Consider the following 21,804-nt stretch of genomic DNA (forward strand, 5'->3'; position numbering starts at 1 on the left):
AAGTGGTTAAAATAGAAAAGTTGCTATTTAATTGTCCTGCACACAATCATGTGACCTGCTTTATTAGCATAGCTATGTCTGTGAAGCTGCAACGTGCCTGGTTGCATTTCTTATGAACATATAATTTTCATAGTCAGGTTAATTATCTAAATGTACAGACATTACAGTATTGAGCATTCATATTGATTGCTTACATTAGAGTGTCAAATAGTAGGGTTTTTTTTTTATTTCATCCTGGGATGTGAGCATCACTGGCAAGGCCAGCATTTATCGTCCATTCTTAATTGCCCTTGAGCAGGTGGCGGTGGTGAGCCGCCTTCATGAACTGCTGTAGCATATGTGATGTTAGGGAGGGAGTTCCAGAATTTTGCCCCAGCGACAGTAAAGGAACGATGATATAGTTCCAAGTCAGGATCATGAGTAACTTGGAGGGGGACTTAGAGGTGGTGGTGTTCCCATGCATCTGCTGCCCTTGTTCTTCTGTGTGGTAGGAGTCGTGGGTTTGGAAGGTGCTGTGGAAGGAGCCTTGGTAAGTAACCTAGTAATAGAGGTTTATCTGCCCTCGGCTTTCTGTACTAAACATGGCTACCATTTCTCTGTAATCCATCAGGCTGCATGATGCCCACATTTAATTTTTTACCCATTTGCAGTGATCTGCGCAGAAAGCTAATCCTTTTACTTGCTTTGTGATTTTGAATGTTTTGCCTTTATCGTGATTGTTAGGCACTTGTATTTTGCAGATAATGTCAATTCAGAAGACTTGTAAAGAAGTGGGAGGCAAAAAAAAGGTTTAGATATATATGAGGAAAAGAAGAGATTCTAATATTTTACTGGGACAAACATCAAAGGTTGAAAAAAATCCACTGTCCCAAACACTGGAAAGTAAAAATAATCTGTTTAAAATGTCGTGTACTCATGCTTGTGTGTTGTGGGTTTTTTGTTTCCAGGACAGGAGTGCGTTGCCAAATGCGAAAGCTAAACTCAGCAAAGAACCACCAATACTAACACATGCACCTAGAGCAAAGTAAGTAGCATATTTTCAATGCATTTTAACAGCTTTGTTTCTAAGCTTGTAAATTACCTCATGCCAAGAGGATTATGTGCTTATCTTCCTATTGCATAATTTTGAAACTGGAAATTTATCATAAAGCTTTGTCCTATATCAACCAGACTTTTTTTTATCCAAGTGACCATTTAATTCAAAATGTTTGTTGGCTTCTATTTAGCACCAACACTGGTTAAAAAAATGTTATTTCATGCCTATATCTTGGGAAAACAAACCCCCATGACCTCAAACTCTGATAACATGGGGAGATTTTATGTAGGCGATGGGGGTTACGGCCACCGGCTGAAGAGCTGGCGACAGCCCCGCATCGCTTCCTCTGGGGTAGGCCCGCCGAATTATGTGCTAATTAGGCACTTCAGTGGACAGCGGTGAACCTTCCCCAGGATTAAGGACCCCGGCGACAGAAGTCCCGCCCTCAGAGCTGCTGGCCAATTAGTCGCAGCTCTTTTACTGAGCAGTGCCACTACAGAGGCAGTGGCTGCTGAAAGTAATGCACCCCTAACCCAGGCATAGGCTCGTCGATGGACCCAGGCCACAGGTGAGTCTTGACGTGTTTCGCAGGGTAGGGGTTGCGTGGGGAGGGGTTTGTAGGGGAGGTTGCAGCAAGAGCAGGGGAATGGTTCTCAGCGGGCCCCCACCTTCCTGATGCTGAGTCCCTTGATCAGGCACAAAGTGCCTTTTAACAAGGCCCCCCCCCCCTCCCCCCCCCCCCCCCCCACCCCAGAGCCGGCAAGCAACCCATGCAGGTTTGCTTGGCATGCTCCCCATGTGGTGACGAGCCCTCCCGCCGCTGGGCTAATACTGGAGGAGGCGGGATGAGGCAAATTGGTAAAGAAATGTTCCATCTTGTTCAACTAAACAATGAAAACTGCTAGTTCTAATTAAGTTATATTACCTGGACCAATCTGCTTTCTGTGCTTTTGTATTTTAAATGTTTGTTTATTGAAGTATCGATGGTCGAAAGTTCTGGTTAACCCTTTCCACTACAAGCAAAGTCATTGTGCATTTCTTTAAAAGTGCAATTGATGAAAGGCTGTGTTTGCTGACAACGCAACCACAGTACAGTACTAGCGTATGCGCAAATGCAGCCTCTTCCACTGAAACTTCAGTCTGCGATGTTCAGACAGCTGCCAGGATTAAAGATGGCACTGCTCAATTTATCCCAGGAAAACAAGACAGAACTCTGATACTGCCATTGAAATTTGGAATGTGAAGCAACATTCTATGGTTGGTAAAGTCAACATTTACACAGTGAAGCTTATGGTGGAAATAACTGTGATGTTCTGCCCCCCCCCCCCCCCCCCAATATTCCTCATTCTCCCATTATCCCAATCCACACATTCACACTTGCTACAGCCTCACCATTTCTCTCCCTTCCCCCCCCCCCCAGCTGATCCCCGTTCCTCACTTACTGCCTCCCCCCCCCACCACCTCCCCACTCCCACCCCATTCTCCAGCCGCTTGCTCCCCACTTCCGCCCCCTCTCCCCCCCCGCCCCCCCAGCCGCTAGCTCTAGGCTGCGCCACTTCCCTCTTGTCGGCCACTCCCTCCTCCTACGTCACTCCTCGCGGCCCGCCTTGCTTCTTTGGTTGGCGCAGTGAGGAACAATTGAACATGGGACCGAGTGGCCGAGAGGAGGGAAGTGGTGCAGCCTGGAGCTAGCGCTGGATGGAGGGTGGGGGGGGGAAGAGAGGTGTGGAGAGCGAGCGATTGGAGAGTGGGGGGAAGTGGTCGGTGGGGAGGGGGAGAAAGCATCGAGGCCTAGAGCGATTGGCCAGTGGGGCAGGAGAGAGTAGCTGAGTGGGGGGTAGCAAGTACCTGATGACGTGTTCCTGCTCATGCTCCAAATAGTCCTGGCAAGACGTAGGTGGTGCATGCGCAACATCTCACTGAGCGCAGGAGACCATTTGCGCATGTGCACAGCTTGGAGTATTCTGATGAATTCAGCAGTCCATTGCATTGTCAGTAGTCACTTTTTTGATGAAAAGGTGTCTAACAGAATTAAATATTACAATTTTTGCTTGTTTTTAAAGTACAAATATTATTGCTGATTATCCACAGAGTTAGCATGCTGCCAGGGCTGAGCACTCTGGGTTGCAATAGTTTATGAAAATATGCAATTGATGCTGTTTAAATCGTCTTGCAATCATGCACAGTTCCCAGGATGTTTTCTTTAGGTATTGCACGAAAATTATATTTTTAATAAGTTAGCACAAACAAATGTGTCTCTCTTGGCAATTTTGGTTCAGACCTGAAACATCACTACATTAAAATTCTTCCATCTAAAGAGGTGCCTGACCAATGGACACATTGCATCTGTGTCATCTGGAGTTATTGAAACGATGACCTGTATCTATATTGTGTCTTCAATATAGTTAAATGTCCCAAGGTGCTTCAAAGTGCCTGATCAGGCAAGAGCGGATGCTGAGCCAAAGAAGGAGACATTCGGAGGGGTGACTAAAAGCTGAATCAGGGAGGTGGGTTTTAAGGGATCTTCTAGGGATGTGGAAGTCATTAGCAAGGCCGGCATTTATTGCCCATCCCTAGCTGACCTTCAGACGTTCATGGTTTTGAACGGCTGCAGTCCGTGTAGTGAAGGTGAGCCCACAGTGCTCAGGCAGGGAGTTCCTGGATTTTGACCCAGTAACGTTGAAGGAACTGCGATATATAACCAAGTCAAGATGCATGATGATACAGATTGTGGAATATGATGAATCCTTTGTGTTATGTAGTTGGGTTCCATGGGAGATTCAGCTTTATTTTTCCTGCACATTGTGCTGAATATAGAAATTTAAGTTTACACTGTTCAGTATCATAAATTAGAAATAGTACTTTGTTCCCAAAAGTTTAAAATGTACTCTGAAAGACTAGCTTTTTTGTTAGGGTTGAAGCAGCAAAGCTCAGACGAGGGGGCTTTCAATCGGGAAAACAGATTACCTAATGAGAAAGGTTCTTTCTTGGAAATTGCAAAAATGTTCCCATTGTGCTCCTCCTGTTCAAATTTCTTCAATTCTCTCTCTTCCCCCACCCTAGTCAATTATCTCCTCTCCTGAAGGGCCTCACTCATGCTGGAGGTGGGTGTAGCAGAGGGGGAGGGCTTTCCATGGCAACTCTTCCATTGAGCCAGATCCTGTGTAGTTCCAAGAATCTGAGGCCTACTGAATAATTTCCTCTGCCTGATTGGGGTCAGGTAACTCAGCACAAACCAGGCACTGAGCCTATGAGTTTCTGGGACTATCAGTGGTGTGATGCCCCATGCATCATGACTGAGCCATCAAGGGAGCAAAATCCATCCATCTAGTGGACACGGTGATAATTTAGTAGTTCTTGTGACAAGGAATGAGTTTTCAGTTAACAGTCTCTGAAAACCAGACATTCTTTCTTGGCATAAGAGAATTCAAATTCAAAACTATGGAAACAATCCAGGTTTGAATTTGGAAATCTTCCTTACTTGCACAGCAGGTTGAAATGAAAATTCACAGTAGACCTTCAGCCCGGTTTGCTTCAGAATATTTCCTGAAAGCCTAATCACTTATAGTCACTGAACGCAGTTAACGACGTATCAATAATTCATACCGGCTGTGAAGCTAGCAGGGAATCCAGTGCTGTTTGTTAAAGTACAAAATACATGATTGTTCTCATCAGTAAACACACGTGGCTATATATCTCAACTTTCAGCTCATAATTGGGTACTGATTACTTTTCATATTCATTCAGAAATATGTTTAGAAGCTAGAATTTTGCTGCACATTAAAGATGTCGCTAGACAATTGATTTATTGAGTCTGTAGCAATTTATGGGATTCACAAGTTAAACAGTGATGCTTATAAGTGTAATGCTGTGACTCAAAGTATTTTTTTCCAAAATATACTTTATTCATAAAAATCTGTAAAAATTACATTACCAGTTTCAAACAGCACCAAGTCAAAAAATACAAACAGTGCAAAGGAGGTCCGTTTGCTTCGTTACAATCATGAGTTGCCACACAACCCTTCCATTTCACATTTGTCATGCCAATTAGATTTTTACATTTTACAGCAAATTAAAATTTTCTCGATACAGTTCGAGGGGTTTCCCATGGATCCAGCCCCTCAGTTCAGCTTGGTGGGGGGACCTTACACTGTAGTCTTTCCCCATTGAGCCTTTGCTGCGGCTGCCCAAGTTGTTCTAATATGATTGTACTTTTAGTGGGAGTAAAGAGCTGTGGGGGATGAAATGATTATTCATGTTAAAGGGCAGCTACTAGCAAACTGGCCCTGATTCTTCCCATCAATCCATACAATTATTTTAACTTGAACATGCAAAGTGGCAGCCAATCTGAATAGTTTTCCTCAGAAATTAATCCTGCACAACTCTTGAGAAACAATAACAAATTGTAATAAATATGGTACCAATATCCTTAGGCTTTTTAGATTTTCAGCTCATTCAGAAATATTTGGTTTGCAATAAATTTACATCGGTTGCTTGACCCTTTTTCGGCATTTTGAGCTTGTTACATTATATTTACAGTGAGGATTTCCAATGCCTGTAATCTGTCTACACTGCATTTCACTGTAATGACTTGTTCATCTAAAGAAGTGCTACTAAAATGAGTTGTGGTATAGGCAGCTATAAAATGAAGGAAGACTTTAATTTATGCAGCGTTTTTCATGGCCTTACGATGTCCTAATTTGCTTTGCAGCTATTTAAATACTTCTGAAGTAATGTAGAAAATGAGACAGCCATTCTGCGCACAGTATGATCCCACAAATGGCAGTGTGGCCAGATAATCTATTTTAGTGATGTTGGTTAAAAAAATAAATATTACCAGAACACCAGGGATAATTCCCCTGTTCTTTATAGGTATTTAAGATGAGAAATTAAGCTGAGGCCCTGTAGGTCCTCTTAGGTGGATGTAAAAGATCCCATGGCACTTATTTCATAGAAGAGCAAAAAGAGAAAAAGAAAGACTTGCATTCAGATAGCGTTTTTAATGACCACCAGATGTCACAGAACACTTTACAGCCTGTGAAGTACTTTTTAAAGTGTAGACACTGTTGTAATGTAGGAAACGTAGCCAATTTGTGTACAGGAAGCTCCCACAAAACCAATGTGATAGTGGCAAAATAATCTGCTTTTTGTGATGTTGATTGAGGGATAAATATTGACCCAGATAACTCACCTGCTCCTCTTCAACATAGTGCCCTGGCATCTTTTACATACAACTCAGGAGGTAAACAGGGCCATGGTTTAGCGTCTCATCCACAAAGACAGCACCTCTGACGGTTCAACACTCCGAATACTACACTGGAGTATCAGCATTGATCTTTGTGCTCAAGCCCTGGAGTGGGACTTGTACCCACAACCTTCTGACTAGTAGACAAGAATGCTACCATCTGAGCCCTGAGCCACAGCTGACACCTAGCTGACATGTTACTGCACTATGCCTGATAGCCATTGAACCGTACTCTGGCAAGCATCAATGCCTTTGTCACGTGTACAAGATGTGCGACGATAAATTATGGACTAAAACTGAAGAGTTATAAAAATTTACTTTGTCTTTTAAAAAATGGACCATTTTAAAAAGTGAACAACGTGCTGCACAGTGGCCACCGAAGGGTAAAACTCTTGGCTTTTGTATATTCAAACTGTCTGACAGGGACAAAAGAGGTGTCAATTGCACCTATCGTACACCCATCCTGAAATATTCCCAAATTGAATAGGTTCTTCTGATTATTCTCATCCTGGGCCGTTATGTGATCACCATGGGGGAGGACCAAAGCGTTTCCTACCACAAGATCATGTGACAAACTTTTTACCTTAAAAGGGAAGTTCTCAAAGACAGAGCGAGACATTCAGAAAGTAGCATCCTAGAAGATTTTCCCAGCTAAGGGGCTGGGAAAATTCCAGCAAGCCAGAAGGGATGCACCCTACTGTAGAATTCTACATCTACACTTATGCAGCAGTGAATTAGAAGTGATCCACTATCTTCAACTGAACTTTCAACCAGAGAGAAATCTACAAACACCTCAGGCCTGCAACCAAAGCGAACCTGACTTCTGAGAAACTCAACAGGTTTACCGTGATCCCCCGAAACATATTCCCGACTTACAATAGTTTACCCCTTTTCCTCTCGACCTGTCTCTTGTGGTGTGCGTGCAAATGCGTGAGTGGATGCGATTGCGACCATTTCGGGTTAAGGTATATTGATCAATAAATAATTGATTTTCTGTTTTAAACTAACAAGAAAACCTGTCGCTGTCTGTTGATTTGACAAAACACAAAGGGGTTAAGCCCTAATAACAAAACATACTGTTGGTGTACCTACAGTTCAAGGACTGCAGCGGTTCAAGAAGGCAGCTCACCACCACCTTCTCGAGGGCAATTAGGGATGGACAATAAATACTGGCCTAGCCAGCGACGCCCACATCCCATGAACAAAGACATTTTTTTTTTAATTTGCTGCGGTCAGGTGGGGGTTGAACAGTGGGCACCACCCAAAAACCCCCACCACGTTGCTGTAACACCTTGAAGAGCAATTTGGAAAGAAAGGAAACCTAACGTCCATCCCCCAAAGAAGACACTGAGCATGTGCATTTATTTCTTCTATTCTTTCAATGCCATAGAATCACCCTGCAACATAATCAGATGGATTCTACAAACCCGCAAACAACCTGAAGCAGGTTATGCAATATTGATGCAGTATTTTTGTTTGATTTTTGATTTGAAGGAAGCGAAGTACTAGCATTTATAGATTGCTTTTCTCAAACACTTCAAATGCAATGAATCACTTGCAGTGCAATGACTATTAATGTACTTTGTGTCATTTTGTCCAGTGTGTGGTCCCACAAACATCAAATGAGGTGAATGAGCAGTTAATGTTTCTTTTTTAGTGGAGTTGGTAGCATCGGATTGTAACATGCAGTTGAGGCTCCAGTTTAATGATTTATCCAAAGGGTGGCAACTCTAACAAAGAACTCCCTCATTGCTGCGCTGAGGTTTCAGCCTGGATACTGTACCCAAGTCTTCTAATGGTTTTGAACCTACAAGCCTTTCAACTCAGGTGAAAGTGCTACCCAACTCTGACACTACTCCATAATCATTATTTAGTCGCTGGTAGCATTTGTAACCTAAAATGGGAATAGATCAATAATGGCACTCATTCATATAAACATGAATGCAAATTATATTGTTTGAAATGTGATACAAATATTTTGAAAATTACAACTTGCAGAAATCGTCCCTAACAAGTTAGAGATGTATTCCAGTGCACCTGTTCCTATAGTTAGCAAGTTAATGAGACTTTGGTCAGATACAAATTACAATCATTAAAAATGACAAAAAGTAGTTTTGGCTGATAGAGGGCTCCCTGCAGACCACTGGCATTGTTACTGATGATGGAAGATGGTCAGATTACAGTTCCTCAGCTGTACTTGTTAAAAAAAGATACAGTGAATCATTGTCCAATAGTATGTAAATGAACCAAGGAAGCCACATGCCAGGAGCTTCAGTTCATTCTAAACTCAAGCTTACTGGCCCATCAGTGAGAATGTTATCACTGTGCAGGTGTGTGTGTGTATGTGTAGCTGCTGTCCTTGTATCCACACTGTGAGTCTCCATGCTCTGCAAATTCACATCATTATTTGCATTGTATAGAATCATTGTGGCGGTAGAATAACAGAAATGTTGGAGGGAGTTTCAAAACATTCAGAGCAAGCAAAAAAACCCAGTGACCTCAAGAACTCGTGAATTTGAAATGTTTTATTCCCGTTGGCAATAGTTTAATATTAACAAGTTTAGCTCCTAGTTAGCTGATTTATTTTCTACAATATGAAATTATTATCTTGCCATATGAAAGGATTTCCCCCCCCATATTTACGAGCAACAATGCTATCAAGCGGCACTTATTCAGCAATAACTGCTCAGTTTGGGTTCCGCCCGGGCCACATGACCCCTGACCTTGTTAAAGCCTTGGTCCAAACGTGGACAAAAGAGTTGAATTTCAGAGGAGCAGTGCGCGTGACTGCCCTTGACATCAAGGCAGCACTTGACCGACTGTGGCATCACGGGACCCTAGAAAAATTGAAGTCAATGGGAATTAGGGGGTCCACTGGTTGCAGCCATACCTAGCACATTGGAAGGTTGTTGTGGTTGTTGGAAGCCAGTCCCCGCAGCCCCGGGGCATTGCTGCAGGAGTTCCTAAGAGCAGTGTCCTAGACCCAACTACCTGCAGCTGCTTCATGAATGACCTTTCCTCCATTGTAAGATCAGAAGTGGGGATGTTTGCTGATGATTGGACAGTATTCTGTTCTATGCACGACTCCTCAGATAATGAAGCATTACATGCCCACATGCAGCGAGACCTGGACTGAGAAGTGGCAAGTAATATTCAGTCACATGCCAGGCAAAAACCATCTCCAACAAGAGAGAGTCTCATCACCTCCCCTTGATATACAGCAGCCTTGCCCTTGCTGAATCCCCCACCATCAACATCCTGGGGGGTCACCATTGACCAGAAACGTAACTGGATCAGCCACAGACATACTGAGGCTGCAAGTACTGGTCAGAGGCTGTGTACTCTCTGACAATTAACTCACCTGACTCCCCAAAGCCTTTCCACCATTTACGACTACAGGTATGAAGTGTAATGCAATACTTTCCACTTGCCAAGATGAGTGCAGCTCCATCAACACTCAAGAAGCTCGACACCATCGAGGACAAAGCAACCTGCTTGATTGGCATTCATCCACCACCTTAAACGTTCACTTCCTCCACCACTGGCGCATGAAGGCTACAGTATGTACCATCTACAAGATGTACTGCAGCAACTTGCTAAAGTTTCTTAGACAGCACCTTCCAAACCCACGACCTCTACCATCTGGAAGAACCAGGGCGGAGGGTACATGGGAATGCCACCACCTGCAAGTTCCCCTCTAAGTCGCACACCAATCCTGACTGAAAATATATTGCAGTTCTTTCATTGTCACTGGGTCAAAATCCTGAAACTCCCTCCTTAACAGCCCTGTGGGTGTACCTACACTGCCTGGACTGCAGCGGGTTCAAGAAGGTGGCTTACTATTGAGGACAATTAGGGATGGCCAGTAAATGCTGGCCTTGCCAATGACACCCACATCCCATGAACAATTTTTTTAAAAGTACTTTCCTGATATCTTACTGTACTAGCAATTAGACCTGTACCAGATTTGCGTGGAATTACTCCAGTGAGTCTATATGACAAACAAATGTGATCTATGATTTCCACATAATTTGTAAAAAAAAAAAATGTTTTAATAATTTTCTTGCTATGGTATTCGCTCTTTTTCAACTGGAGCTGTTGAACCTCAGTAAGGATAAGCATTTAATCCAGATTTTACTACGTCTATTCTGATCAGAAGAACAGGAGATAGGCGTCACTTTACTCCCCCTTACTGACTGGGGGTAGGATAGACTACTTTCTGAAACACTGACACCAGAGTGTTTATTTTAAAGGAAACATTATTACTCCTTCCTAAATTTCCATGTTGTCACGCCAACATGCTTTGTTGAATTATAATTTTCTTCAATCCACTGGCTGGAGATGTGAATTTATATTTTTTAAAGAAAGTTTTCAAAGGAGCAGATAAAAGATGGCTTTTCTGGCAGCTTAGGATGGCCACCTAATCTGCAACACTGTATTCTACATTGCAAAGACTGTGAGGTGGACATGAAATGCCTGCTCATCCCAGCAAGAACCAAGACCCAGGAAGTGTAAGGGCCTGCCCGTTCTTTTTAGCAAGAAGAAATACACTGCTAACTGCCATGCTTGAATCAGTAGGTGACTGTCATGTGACAAGCTCCCCCCCCCCCCCCCCACCCACCCCAATCTGTGGTTTTAAGATGGTGTTTCTCTGCAGCAGAGGAGAAGCATCTGGACTCTGTCACATGCAGACCCAAGTGAAGGTCTCTCTCTCTCTCTCTCTCCCCCTCCCCCTCTCTCTCCATCTCCCCTTTTTCCATCTCTCTGTCTCTCCCCCGCCTAAAACAAATGCCGTCCGAAATGACCTAGCAAGCCACTCAGTTCAAGGGCAGTTAGGGATGGGCAATAAATGCTGGCTTTGTCAGCGACGCCCACATTCCACAAATGAATTAAATAAAATTGACCAGTATATCCACTTTAAAAAAAAGATTTAAACCTGTTGTGGTCAAACAAGGAGAGGGAAGCCCTTCGACGACTCCTCACCTGATCGTAGCAATGTTTTCAGGAATTCATTTCTTTAAATGGCTGTTAATTACGGTGAAACTTGCACAAAATTCTCGAAAGTTGAGGGAGGTTTTAAAGGTGTTTTTCAACAACTGTCACTGTTATAAAATTATGAATGCTGTCCAGAAGTTAGTTCTCACAGAAATTTGGATAAATAATGGCACCTGCTTTGTTAAGCTGATTATGGAAATTCTGGACCTAGGTCAGAGAATTATCCCAATGTGAATGACTGTGGAGAAAAGGACTGCACGGACGTGACCAAGTCTTACATGGCAGAAGGAGGCTATTTCAATCTGTACAGACATGAGTGCACGGTTTGATCACTGGCTGATGTGTGCAGTTTTTTTTGTTTTCTTTCTATTCTGTAAAACATTTTATACAAGAATATCCTATTACAGTACAATGTAGTACATTGTTACATCTAAAAACCCCATATTCCACTTAAACTCATTAGAACCTTGGTCCAGCGTTATCGTGGATTCGTAGAATAATGGACTGGCAGCACTGTTTGTTTGCTTATTTATTTATTTATTGATACAGCACTGAAACAGGCCCTTCGGCCCACCAAGTCTGTGACGACCATCAACCACCCATTTATACCAATCCTACACTAATCCCATATTCCTACCACATCCCCACCTGTCCCTATATCCCCCTACCACCTACCTATACTAGGGGCAATTTATAACGGCCAATTTACCTATCAACCTGCAAGTCTTTGGTGGTGGGAGGAAACCGGAGTACCCGGCAAAAACCCACACAGACACGGGGAGAACTTGCGAACTCCACACAGGCAGTACCCAGAATTGAACCCGGGTCACTGGAGCTGTGAGGCCACTGTGCCGCCCTAGAGTGTTTTCAAGAGTGCGAGATGAAAAAATGTAATAAGCCACTCAACTGCTTCACTTGCACTCGCTTTACTTCATCTGAATTCCTCTGACAGATTTATTAGACATTCCTGGCCTCTATGTTCTTGGTATAATATTTTTCTCAGAAGTGTGTTGATGCAGTACAACAATGGCGTTCAGTGGTAGCAGTTAATACCATGCTACATCCAGATTTGCATATGTTTCATTGCTATTACAAGTTGCAAATATAAAATCAGGCTCGCTGGGTTTTGGCTCTTTTCATTATGAAAAATAATTAAGGCAGAGCCCACTTGTTTTCTTCATGGTGTTAACCTTGGCTAAATGGTAGCAGTCTCACATCTCAGTCAGCAGGTGGTAGATTCAAGTACCACTCTTGCTAGCCTAATCCAGCCCAGCATTTCAGTGCAGTACTGAGGGAGTGCTGCACTATCAGAGGTGCCATTGTTTGGATGAGATGTTAAACCGAAATCCTCCCTCATGTGAACATAAGAAATCACATGGCACTATTTCAAAAAAGGCGGAGCCTGATTTTATATTTGCAACTTGTAATAGCAATGAAATGTATGCAAATATGGATATAGCATGGCATTAACTGCTACCACTTAACACCATTGTTGTACTGCATCAACACACTTCTGGACTGGCCAATAGTTATTGCTCAAACATAATATCTGGCCATATCTCATTGCTGAGAGATATGCTGTGAGCAGTTTGGTTGCAGTGTTTCCTGCATTACAAGAGTGATTACCCTTCCAAAATTTCTTCTTTGCTTTGAGACATACCAAACCTAATTTTAACTCACTCAAAACCCATTCATTTACACAGTGTTAAAATCAGGCCACTGAATCATGAATGGTGCTGTATGATTGCAAATTCTTTTTTTTCTTTCTTCATCTCTCCTGCCAATTAGAGTGTCTTCCCTTTAGCAGGTACTCTAATGGCAGGAAGTGACTAGTGGCAACCCACAGGGATCTATGTTAGGGCCTCAACTATTCACTCTATTTATTAATGATTAAAACAATGCGATAGCCACACATCCAAATTTGCCGATGACGCAAAGATAGGTGACATTGGAAGCAAAGTAGATGGAAATATATAATTACCACCAGAGTAATGAATTAAATGAATGGGAAAATTGTAGCAAATGGATTTCAATACAGGCAAGTGTAAAGTCATACACTTTGGACTTAAAAAAGGTATGTCAGAGTGTTTTCTAAATAATGAAAAGCTTAGAAGCATTCGAGGTCCAAAGACACTTCGGGGTCCAGCTAGAGCGATCATGAAAATGTCATGGACAGGTATAAAAAAAATCAAAAAGGCTAATGGAAAGCTGGTCTTTATATTCAGAACACTAAAATACGAGGAATTGTAAGTAATGCTTAAGCTATACAAAGCCTGTTACAACTCATAGCCAGGCGATGAAGGATAGAACTGGACCCTGATTTTTATACACTTAAAAGCATCTATTTTCAGAGACACACATTATAGACATGCAGCTCCACTCCAAAAATCTCAGTTTCAGCCTGCTCTTGTATATAGGTATGATATATTTGAGCACAGTTGAATGCCCAGTTAATGCCCACCACCTGAATACAATTAAACACCCAATTAATATGCAATTAGCAAAGCCCTGGTTAGAACACACCTGGACTAATGTGTTCAGTTCTGACACCACAACTTAGGAAGGATATATTGGCCTTGGATGGAGTGCAGCAGAGCTCCATTAGTATGATACCTGGACTCCAAGGGTTAAATTATGATTGGACGAACTAGGATTGTATTCTCTCTAATTTAGAAGATTAACGGCTAATTTGATTAAAGTTTTCAAGATATTGAGGGGTACTGGTAGAGAAAAAATATCTATCCTATTCTGCCAATTGTGGTATCTAGAATTTGGGAATATAACCTAAAAACTAGAGCCAGACCTTTCAGGAGTGAATTTAGGAAACACTTCTGCACGCAAGGGTGGTAAAAGTTTGGAACTTCCTTTCACAAATGGCAGTTGATGCTGGGTTAGTTGTTAACAATCTATCAATCGCAGATTTAATATTAACAAAAGTGTTAAAGGGATGTGGGGCAAAGGCATCGGCATCAATCATCATCTCATTGAATGCTGACCGACTCAAGGGGCGAGGATCTCCTATTCCTATCTTCCAACCCCTGCAAATAACCTTTATGATGCCATAAAATTGCTTCTAATATGTGTTTTAAATCTGGAGTAAAATTCCTGTTTATTTTGTTCTTCCCAGTTAAGCTTTAGTCCTGTAACAGCTGCAGTCAAAACGGTTTCTGTTTCCAGGCCTTTGTTTAGACCACTCTGAACAAGGTACTAGGAAGTGTGCAAGAGCGAGCACAGGTACTATACTTCTTAAGATATTCCCTCACTATGGAGAATATTCTGGTTTCCCCAAGATGCATCAGCTCAGTAAGTGTGGGTGATTGATGCTGTGCGCACGTAACTTAAAGTTACTTTTAACGCCCCTATTTTCGTCTCTCTGGAAAAGTGTTTTCTTCTGAACTAGAAAGAAATACCACTTGGGACCTCCATGCCTATTTTATGGGAACAAAAGTTGGCCATTCAGCCCCTCAAACCTGTTCTTCCATTCAATAAGATCATTGCTGTAATAAATTGAAAATTATATTGGTGCAAGTAGAGCAATCCGTGCCAATAGTATAACATCCTTTCCATCTTGACTCAGTCAATCAGAAGTCTAGGCGAGCAGCCTAGTTCGCTTCTCCTGTGTCTCAGGATTGCAGAATTGTCACAGAACAGAAGGAGGCCATTTGGCCTGTCATATCTGCACTGGCTCTCCAAAAGAGCAATTTACCTAGTGCCACACCCTCACCTCTCCATCGCGCTGCACATTCTTCCTTTTCAGATAACAATCCAATTCCCTCTTGAATGCTTCGTTTGAAGCTGCCTCCACCAAACTCTCAAGTATTGCATTCCAGATCCCAACCACTGAGAAAGTTTTTCATCATGTCGCCATTGCTTCTTTTGCCAATTGCCTTAAATTTGTTGTTACAACCGAGGCAGGACCAATGCACCGTTAATTGAGTCCCCTCAGTCCACAAGTCGCAACATATTGTTAAAGTTTTCCCACCCAACCGGAAAACAGCCAAATTAAACACTCTAGTAACCCCCAGAATGAAACAGACCAAACCAGGTATCTATAGACAACAACAAATTAACTATTCATTAAAACTAAATCTTAAACACGATTAAGATAAACCGATGTCTAAAGACCCTTATAACTTATTTTAACCTAACTCCCCCATTCACACACACATACTCAAAAATCATGGTTAACCTTTTTTTAAAAAAATGATGTTTTTTAAAAATTAGCTGTTTCTTAAGAATAAATAAATAACTAAGTTATAAGTCTTTGTGGGTTATGTTCCTGATGGGTGAGGTATCCTAGAATTCCTGGCAGATTTGATGAAACAGTCTCTTAGTAATTAGGCATTTGGCTGCAGCAGGCATCGCGCAGTTCTTTCAACGAAAGCAACTCCTTTCTTCAGTAAGCATACTTCTCTCAAAACTGGTTTCAGCCTATGAGCAGCTACAGCTGCTGGCGCACTGTGCCTCCTAGTTTTTTTTAAAGTTACACTGTTTTTAAACAGAGTCTTAAAGGCACACACTGTTTTAATCCGAGGAGAAAATACAGTTCCGTGATACCTCTGCCCTTGGCGAAATAAAATGCCATTCTTAAAATGCGCTTCATTACAATGCAGAAAAAGACTGGGAAAAACACTAACATTTTCCACATTCATGCACCCATTCACTCCACTGATAATTTACAGCATTTTCTTTGTACCACCGCCATCCATATAAATTAACATGGTTAAATTTGTGACAAAGCATCAACGATAAAATTGTTCTTCCCCGAAATATGTACAATTTTCAAATGATAAGGCTGTAAAAACAACTCCATCTAAACATTCTAGCATTTTGTTTTTTAAATTTTGCCACAAATGTTAATGGGTTATGGTCGGTGTATATTAGTATTTCTTTATAGTCTTGGCAGATATGTACTTTGAAATGTTTGAGAGCCAGCAAATGTCCTAATGTTTCTTTTTCCACGGTAGAATTTTTTTTCATGGCAATTTAGTTTTCTTGAAAAGTACCCAATTTGGCTTCTCCATGCCCGATTCGTCATCCTGCAATAGAACTGCACCAACCCCCAGGTCGCTTGCATCAATCGCTATTTTAAACGGTTTAGCAAAATTTGGAGCAGCCAACACTGGTTCATTATTTAAGATTGCCTTTTGCTTTTCAAAAATTGCCTGGCATTCATCTGACCATACTACTTTTTTTTTGTAGCAATTCGGTTAATGGAGCAGCCACAGTACTAAAATTCTGTACAAATTTCCTGTGGGGAAAAAAAAAGTGCACATCCCTAAAAACCTCATTTTTCCCATTTAGATTTAGGGATAGCGAACTCTACTAAGGCTTGTACCTTTGCCGTTTTTGGCAATACTTGTCCTTGCCCCGCTAGGTATCCGAGGTAAGTTACTCTTCCTTTTCCGAATTCATTTTTTTTCCTAGGTTTATCACTAAGTCCACTGATTGTAACTTTTTGAACAGAATTTTTAGCTGATTTAAGTGTTCTTTCCAAGTGTTCCTGTATATTAGTACATCATCAAGATACAGTACACAGTTGGGAACACTGGCAATCACCTGATTCATTAATCTTTAAAAAGTGGCTGGGGCATTTTTTTTTAGCTCGAATGGCATCACCCAGCACTGATAAAGGCCGTCAGGTGTTACAAAAGCTGATATCTCTTTGGCACGAGGAGTCAAAGGAGCTTGCCAGTATCCCTTTAACAAGTCAATCTTGGTAAGAAAGCTAGCACTGCCCACTCAGTCGATACAGTCTTCTTAACATGGAATTGGGTAGGAGTCAGCCTTCATTACCATATTGACATTTCTGTAATCTCTTCAAAATCAGGTTGACCTGACAGGTTTATGTACTAGAACTATTGGTGAACTCCAGCTGCTTTGACTAGGTTTGATCAAGTTGTTTTCCAGCATGTATTGGATTTCTGCTTTTACTTGGGCCTGTTTGTTCGGACTTAAGTGGTAAGGATGTTGTTTTAAAGGAATGGATTCCCCTATATCCACATCATGTGTGGTTAAGGTTGTACTTCTGGGCTTATCTCCACAGACTCTTTTAAATGTTGAGAAGCCTGGTTAGGTCTTCACTTTGTTTTGCCTCGAAGTGCAAAGCACTTGTCCAATTTTCCTAGCTATTCTGTAGTCGCGAACCTGATAGTTGAAGGTTCAATCTGAGAATTGCCTATGCCTCCTTCTGCTTCATCCTCACAATCCTTTTCTTTCTCAACAGTCCGATTACCTGACATACTTGTACTGGCTTATCCTCCTCCCTGCGATAATATTGCTTTAACATATTGATGTGACACAACCGATGGTTCTTCCGGTGATCAGGGGTGTCAATCAAATAAACTACCTTACCCACTCTTTTGATCAGTCTATATGGACCACTGAACCATGCTTTTAATGGTTCCCCCTGTAACGTAACAACACCAATACTTCATCCACTTGAAGTTGAAGATTGTGGGTTTTTGCATTCTTGTCTACCCATTTTTTCATATTGGCTTGGGATGCTTTAAGGTGTTCCTGAATCCTGCAAAACTGCTTTACGTCCTTTGTAAGGGCTGGCCGGTAATAATGTTGGCTCATACGTAATTTGGTCTTCTGAATTCCACTGTGTCCTACAAAAGTAATGTCATGTGCTAACCTTAATAATTCCTGGCGATATTTAGGTGGTACCACTATCTGTTCAACAACTGTTCAGTCTGTGTCCACAGGTCTATGAGGCGGTGTCCATTTCCTCCTCAAAACCCCATTTACCATATAATAGCCTTCAGGAATTCCTTTCGTCTCAGCTTCTGTCAGAGCCGCCTGTGCTTTTCAGTATAACTCTGGATCAGATTGCTGTTGTTGCAATTATAGAAGATCTGTTAAACATCTCATTTGGATTACCTAAATCCCCAAATAAGGTTTCAGATACTCAGCTATCAGTTTGTGGTGCCACTTTTACCTCCTACAGTGGGTTTTGTTTACCCATTGCTCAGGTGACTACACTCACAGGAAATATTCCTGGAACTTGTTTCTGTAATTGTTCCGTTTCCCTAACTTCACTTGGTTCCTCTGTAATTATAGGAGAAACTGATACTTTTGATCCAGCCAAATCATTTCCGAGATGTAGATCAATTCCCTCTCCTGGCAAACTGTGGACAACTCCTACAGTTACCATGCCAGGTATTAAGTCACTCTGTAGGCTTATTTTATATAAAGGTACAGGTATATACTCCCCATCAATTCCATTAAATAAAACATTAGCATTCAAGGCGCTCTCTGGTGGAAACGTTATATCTTTCCGCAGCAAAAGTGTTTGGGTTGCTCCTGTATCCCTAAGTATAATAGGTTTTCTGCCTCACTTAAAGGATATGGAGTTACTTTCCCCTTTGACAAAAATTCATTATAACTTTCGGATATCTTATTCTTAACTTCTACACACACTTTAGTTTTTGTATCTGGTTTTACAGCTGCCATTAAAGCTATAGCCTGGTCTGCTATATTCTCAGTCAGAGTCTTTTCCTCTGCATTAGCTTTGTGTGCCCCAACAAGTCCTATGGGTTTACCTTGCAATTTCCAGCATTCTGAACAAAGTTGACATGTCTTGTGGCAATGATAGCACTTTGGCTTGCGAACCTCACTTCTACCCTCAACACCTTCCTTTCTGACTTGAGAAGGTGATTCAGGGTCATTCCCAGCTGTTCCTCCTTGTTCCCAGCTACTTGCCTTCCTTTCACTCTCCCACTTTCTATCCTTCTTGGGTTTATGGGGTGACGGACAAAAGGTTTTGGCTTATTCACAAGCTCAAAATCATCAGCAATTTCTGTTGCTTGCCTAGCTTTCAAAACTTTCAGGTTATCTACGAGATATCACTACTGAAGGAATTGAATTTTAAAATTCTTCCAAGAGAATCAATTCTTGAAGGTTCTCATATGTGGTTTCCATCTTTAATGCCCATATCCAACGGTCAAAATTAATTTGCTTCACCCTCTCAAATTCTACGTATGTCTGCCCAGCCAATCTCCGTATGTTCTGAAACTTCTGACGGTAAGCTTCAGGGACTAACTCATACACAGCGAGACTAGCCTTTTTTGCCATCTCAATTTGCAGAAGCCTCTTCAGGAAGCATGAAATAAACTTCATGAGCCCTCCCTATCAAACTGCTTTGCATAAGCAGTGTCCAGCTTTCCTTTGCCCATTGTATCTGTTTGGCTCTTTTTTCAAAAGATATGAAAAATACCTTTACGTCCCTTTCCTCAAACTTAGGAAGAGCTTGTATAAATCTAAACAGCTTTTTGCTGGGTCCTGGGCTGAATTCAGATTCTTCCTGACCAGACCTTTCCCTGGAGTCAATACCATCCCTTTGTCTTAGGTCCATCTCTTTTAACCTAAATTCCCTCTCCTCTTTCACTTTATCTCAGTTCAAGTTTTCTTATTGCAGTTGCTTTTTCTTGTTCAAATTCCAGTTTTTTCATTTCTAACTGAATCTTAGCCAATTACACTGCATTACTCTCTGACTTACTATCATCTTCCTCTCTAATTTTAGATGTTGGGCTATTAGGTCAATTATCACTGCTTTTTGGCACGTGATTTGAATTCTAACCCCAATTTTGCAGCCAGTTCTTTTGGGTTATTCTTAGTTAAAGTTGTCAAGTCACTGAGGGACACATTCTCCTTTCCCAGAAACTCTGCTGCAACTGCTAATGCCATTCCGATGGTACAGACTGTGCCTTATTACACAAGAAATCCGGTTCCTTTTATTTGTTGTCATAATTGGCATTAGATTTGGATCCTGACAGTCAAGTACCCCAGTTAATATGATGCCAGGCGCAAGACCCCAATTTATATGTTGTCCCAGAGAAGAGCAATTAATATGATTTCAAACACAAGCCCCAATTAATCTGATCCCGGAAAGGCCCACAATTAAATATGTTACAACCGAGGCAAGAGCAATGCCCCGTCAGTTCAGTCCCATCACTCCACAGGTCATAGCATATTATTAAGGTTTTCCCACCCAACCGGGAAATGGCCAAATTAAACACTCTAGTAACCCCCAGCCTAAAACAGACCAAACCAGCTGTCTTTAGACAACAACAAATTAACTATTTATTAAAACTACATCAAAAATTCAGTTAAGATAAACCTATGTGTAAACACCTTATAACTTATTTTAACGTAACTCCCCCATTCACAGACTCAAAAACTAACAGTTAACCTATTATTTAAAAAAAAGATTTTAAATATTGGCTGTTTCTTAAGAATAAATAAATAACTAGATTATAAGTTTTTGTGGGATACGTTTCTGATGGGTGAGATATCCTAGTGTAAAAATAATCAAATATCACTCAAAGTCTCCATGCGGATTTGATGAAACAGTCTCTTAGTAAATAGGCATTCAGATGCAGCAGACATCACATAGTTCTTTCAACGAGAGCACAGCAATAGGTCTACTTGAATTTTTTTTAAATCGGCATTCTTTTAGTAAAAACTTTACTGCGAATTCCACAAAATACAATTATTCAAGAGAGAGTCAGTCGTGAAGCAAAGACTCTTAGATTGGAAGAAAAGGAATTTTGCTACCTCCAGCAATAGAAATAGTCTCTTCAAACAGTTTTTTCCTCCTTGAGCCTGTAGCTCATTGTAGAATTTCTGCTGGGAGAAATAGCTCCTTTCTTCAGTAAGCACGCTTTGCTTATGTCTCTCAAAACTGGTTTCAGCCGATTTTTACGCAGTCAAATTGTTAGAGTACACCATGGGGCCCCTCTCTCCAGCTGTGGCCTAGGGACAGGTGCAGCTGCTGGCACACTGTGCTTCTCAGCTTTTTTTTTAAGGCACGCTGTTTTAATCCAAGGAGAAAATAAATACAATTCAGCGACACCGTGCCTTCTTGTTCATGATCGTTCCACCAATGGGAAGAATTTTTCCGCTATCTACTCTGTCCAGACCCCTCATGATTTTGAACACCTCTATCAAATCCCCTTTCAATCTTCTCCAAGGAACACAGCCCCAACTTCTCCAATCTATCCACATAACTGAAGTTCCTCAGCCCTGGAACTCGTGAATCTTTTCTGCACTCTCATGCCTTCCTATTGTAAGATTTTTGTGTATTTAGGTGCGTTGTTGACTAGCTTTTGGCCACAAGGTACAACCTCTGGCTTCTTAATCAAGATAAACTCTCTACTAAGTACAGCAAGAATATACAAGCAATACTTAACCAACAGTAGTAGTTATCCAGCAGGATATAGGGTGTCCTTGGTCCTTGCCTTCCGAGCTGCCATGGCGCTGTCGTCTTTCTTGAGGTGTTCTGTTGACTGTAGGTTGGTTTCTTGAATCAGTGCGCCCCGAGTTGTCCCAGCACCTGTCGTTTATGGCCCCCTCCGAGGGTTCCTTCCTTCCATATTAGCTTATAGTCCACCTTAACCCTTTGGTCAGGTTTGACCTCACCACCTATACATTGTCCCTTCTTGATTATAGTAATCTTGGTTATAGTAATCAGATTACAGCAGATATGACCCTACCCTCTGTACATTGTCTCTGCAGACAGCTT

At 41.6% G+C, this 21,804-nt stretch overlaps 1 protein-coding gene across 2 annotated transcripts in view; it reads left to right on the forward strand.

The window, feature by feature from the left end:
* LOC137372580 (uncharacterized protein C1orf21-like) overlaps nt 1-21,804 on the forward strand; it is a 279,366-nt gene that overhangs the window by 224,713 nt on the left and 32,849 nt on the right. For both annotated transcript variants that reach the window (XM_068036519.1, XM_068036518.1), the window contains one exon: nt 948-1,024. In XM_068036519.1, the coding sequence (XP_067892620.1) occupies nt 948-1,024 (77 nt within the window). The remainder of the gene's footprint in view (nt 1-947; nt 1,025-21,804) is intronic.

Source organism: Heterodontus francisci, chromosome 8 (genome assembly GCF_036365525.1).
Source record: "Heterodontus francisci isolate sHetFra1 chromosome 8, sHetFra1.hap1, whole genome shotgun sequence".
Lineage (NCBI taxonomy): Eukaryota > Metazoa > Chordata > Chondrichthyes > Heterodontiformes > Heterodontidae > Heterodontus > Heterodontus francisci.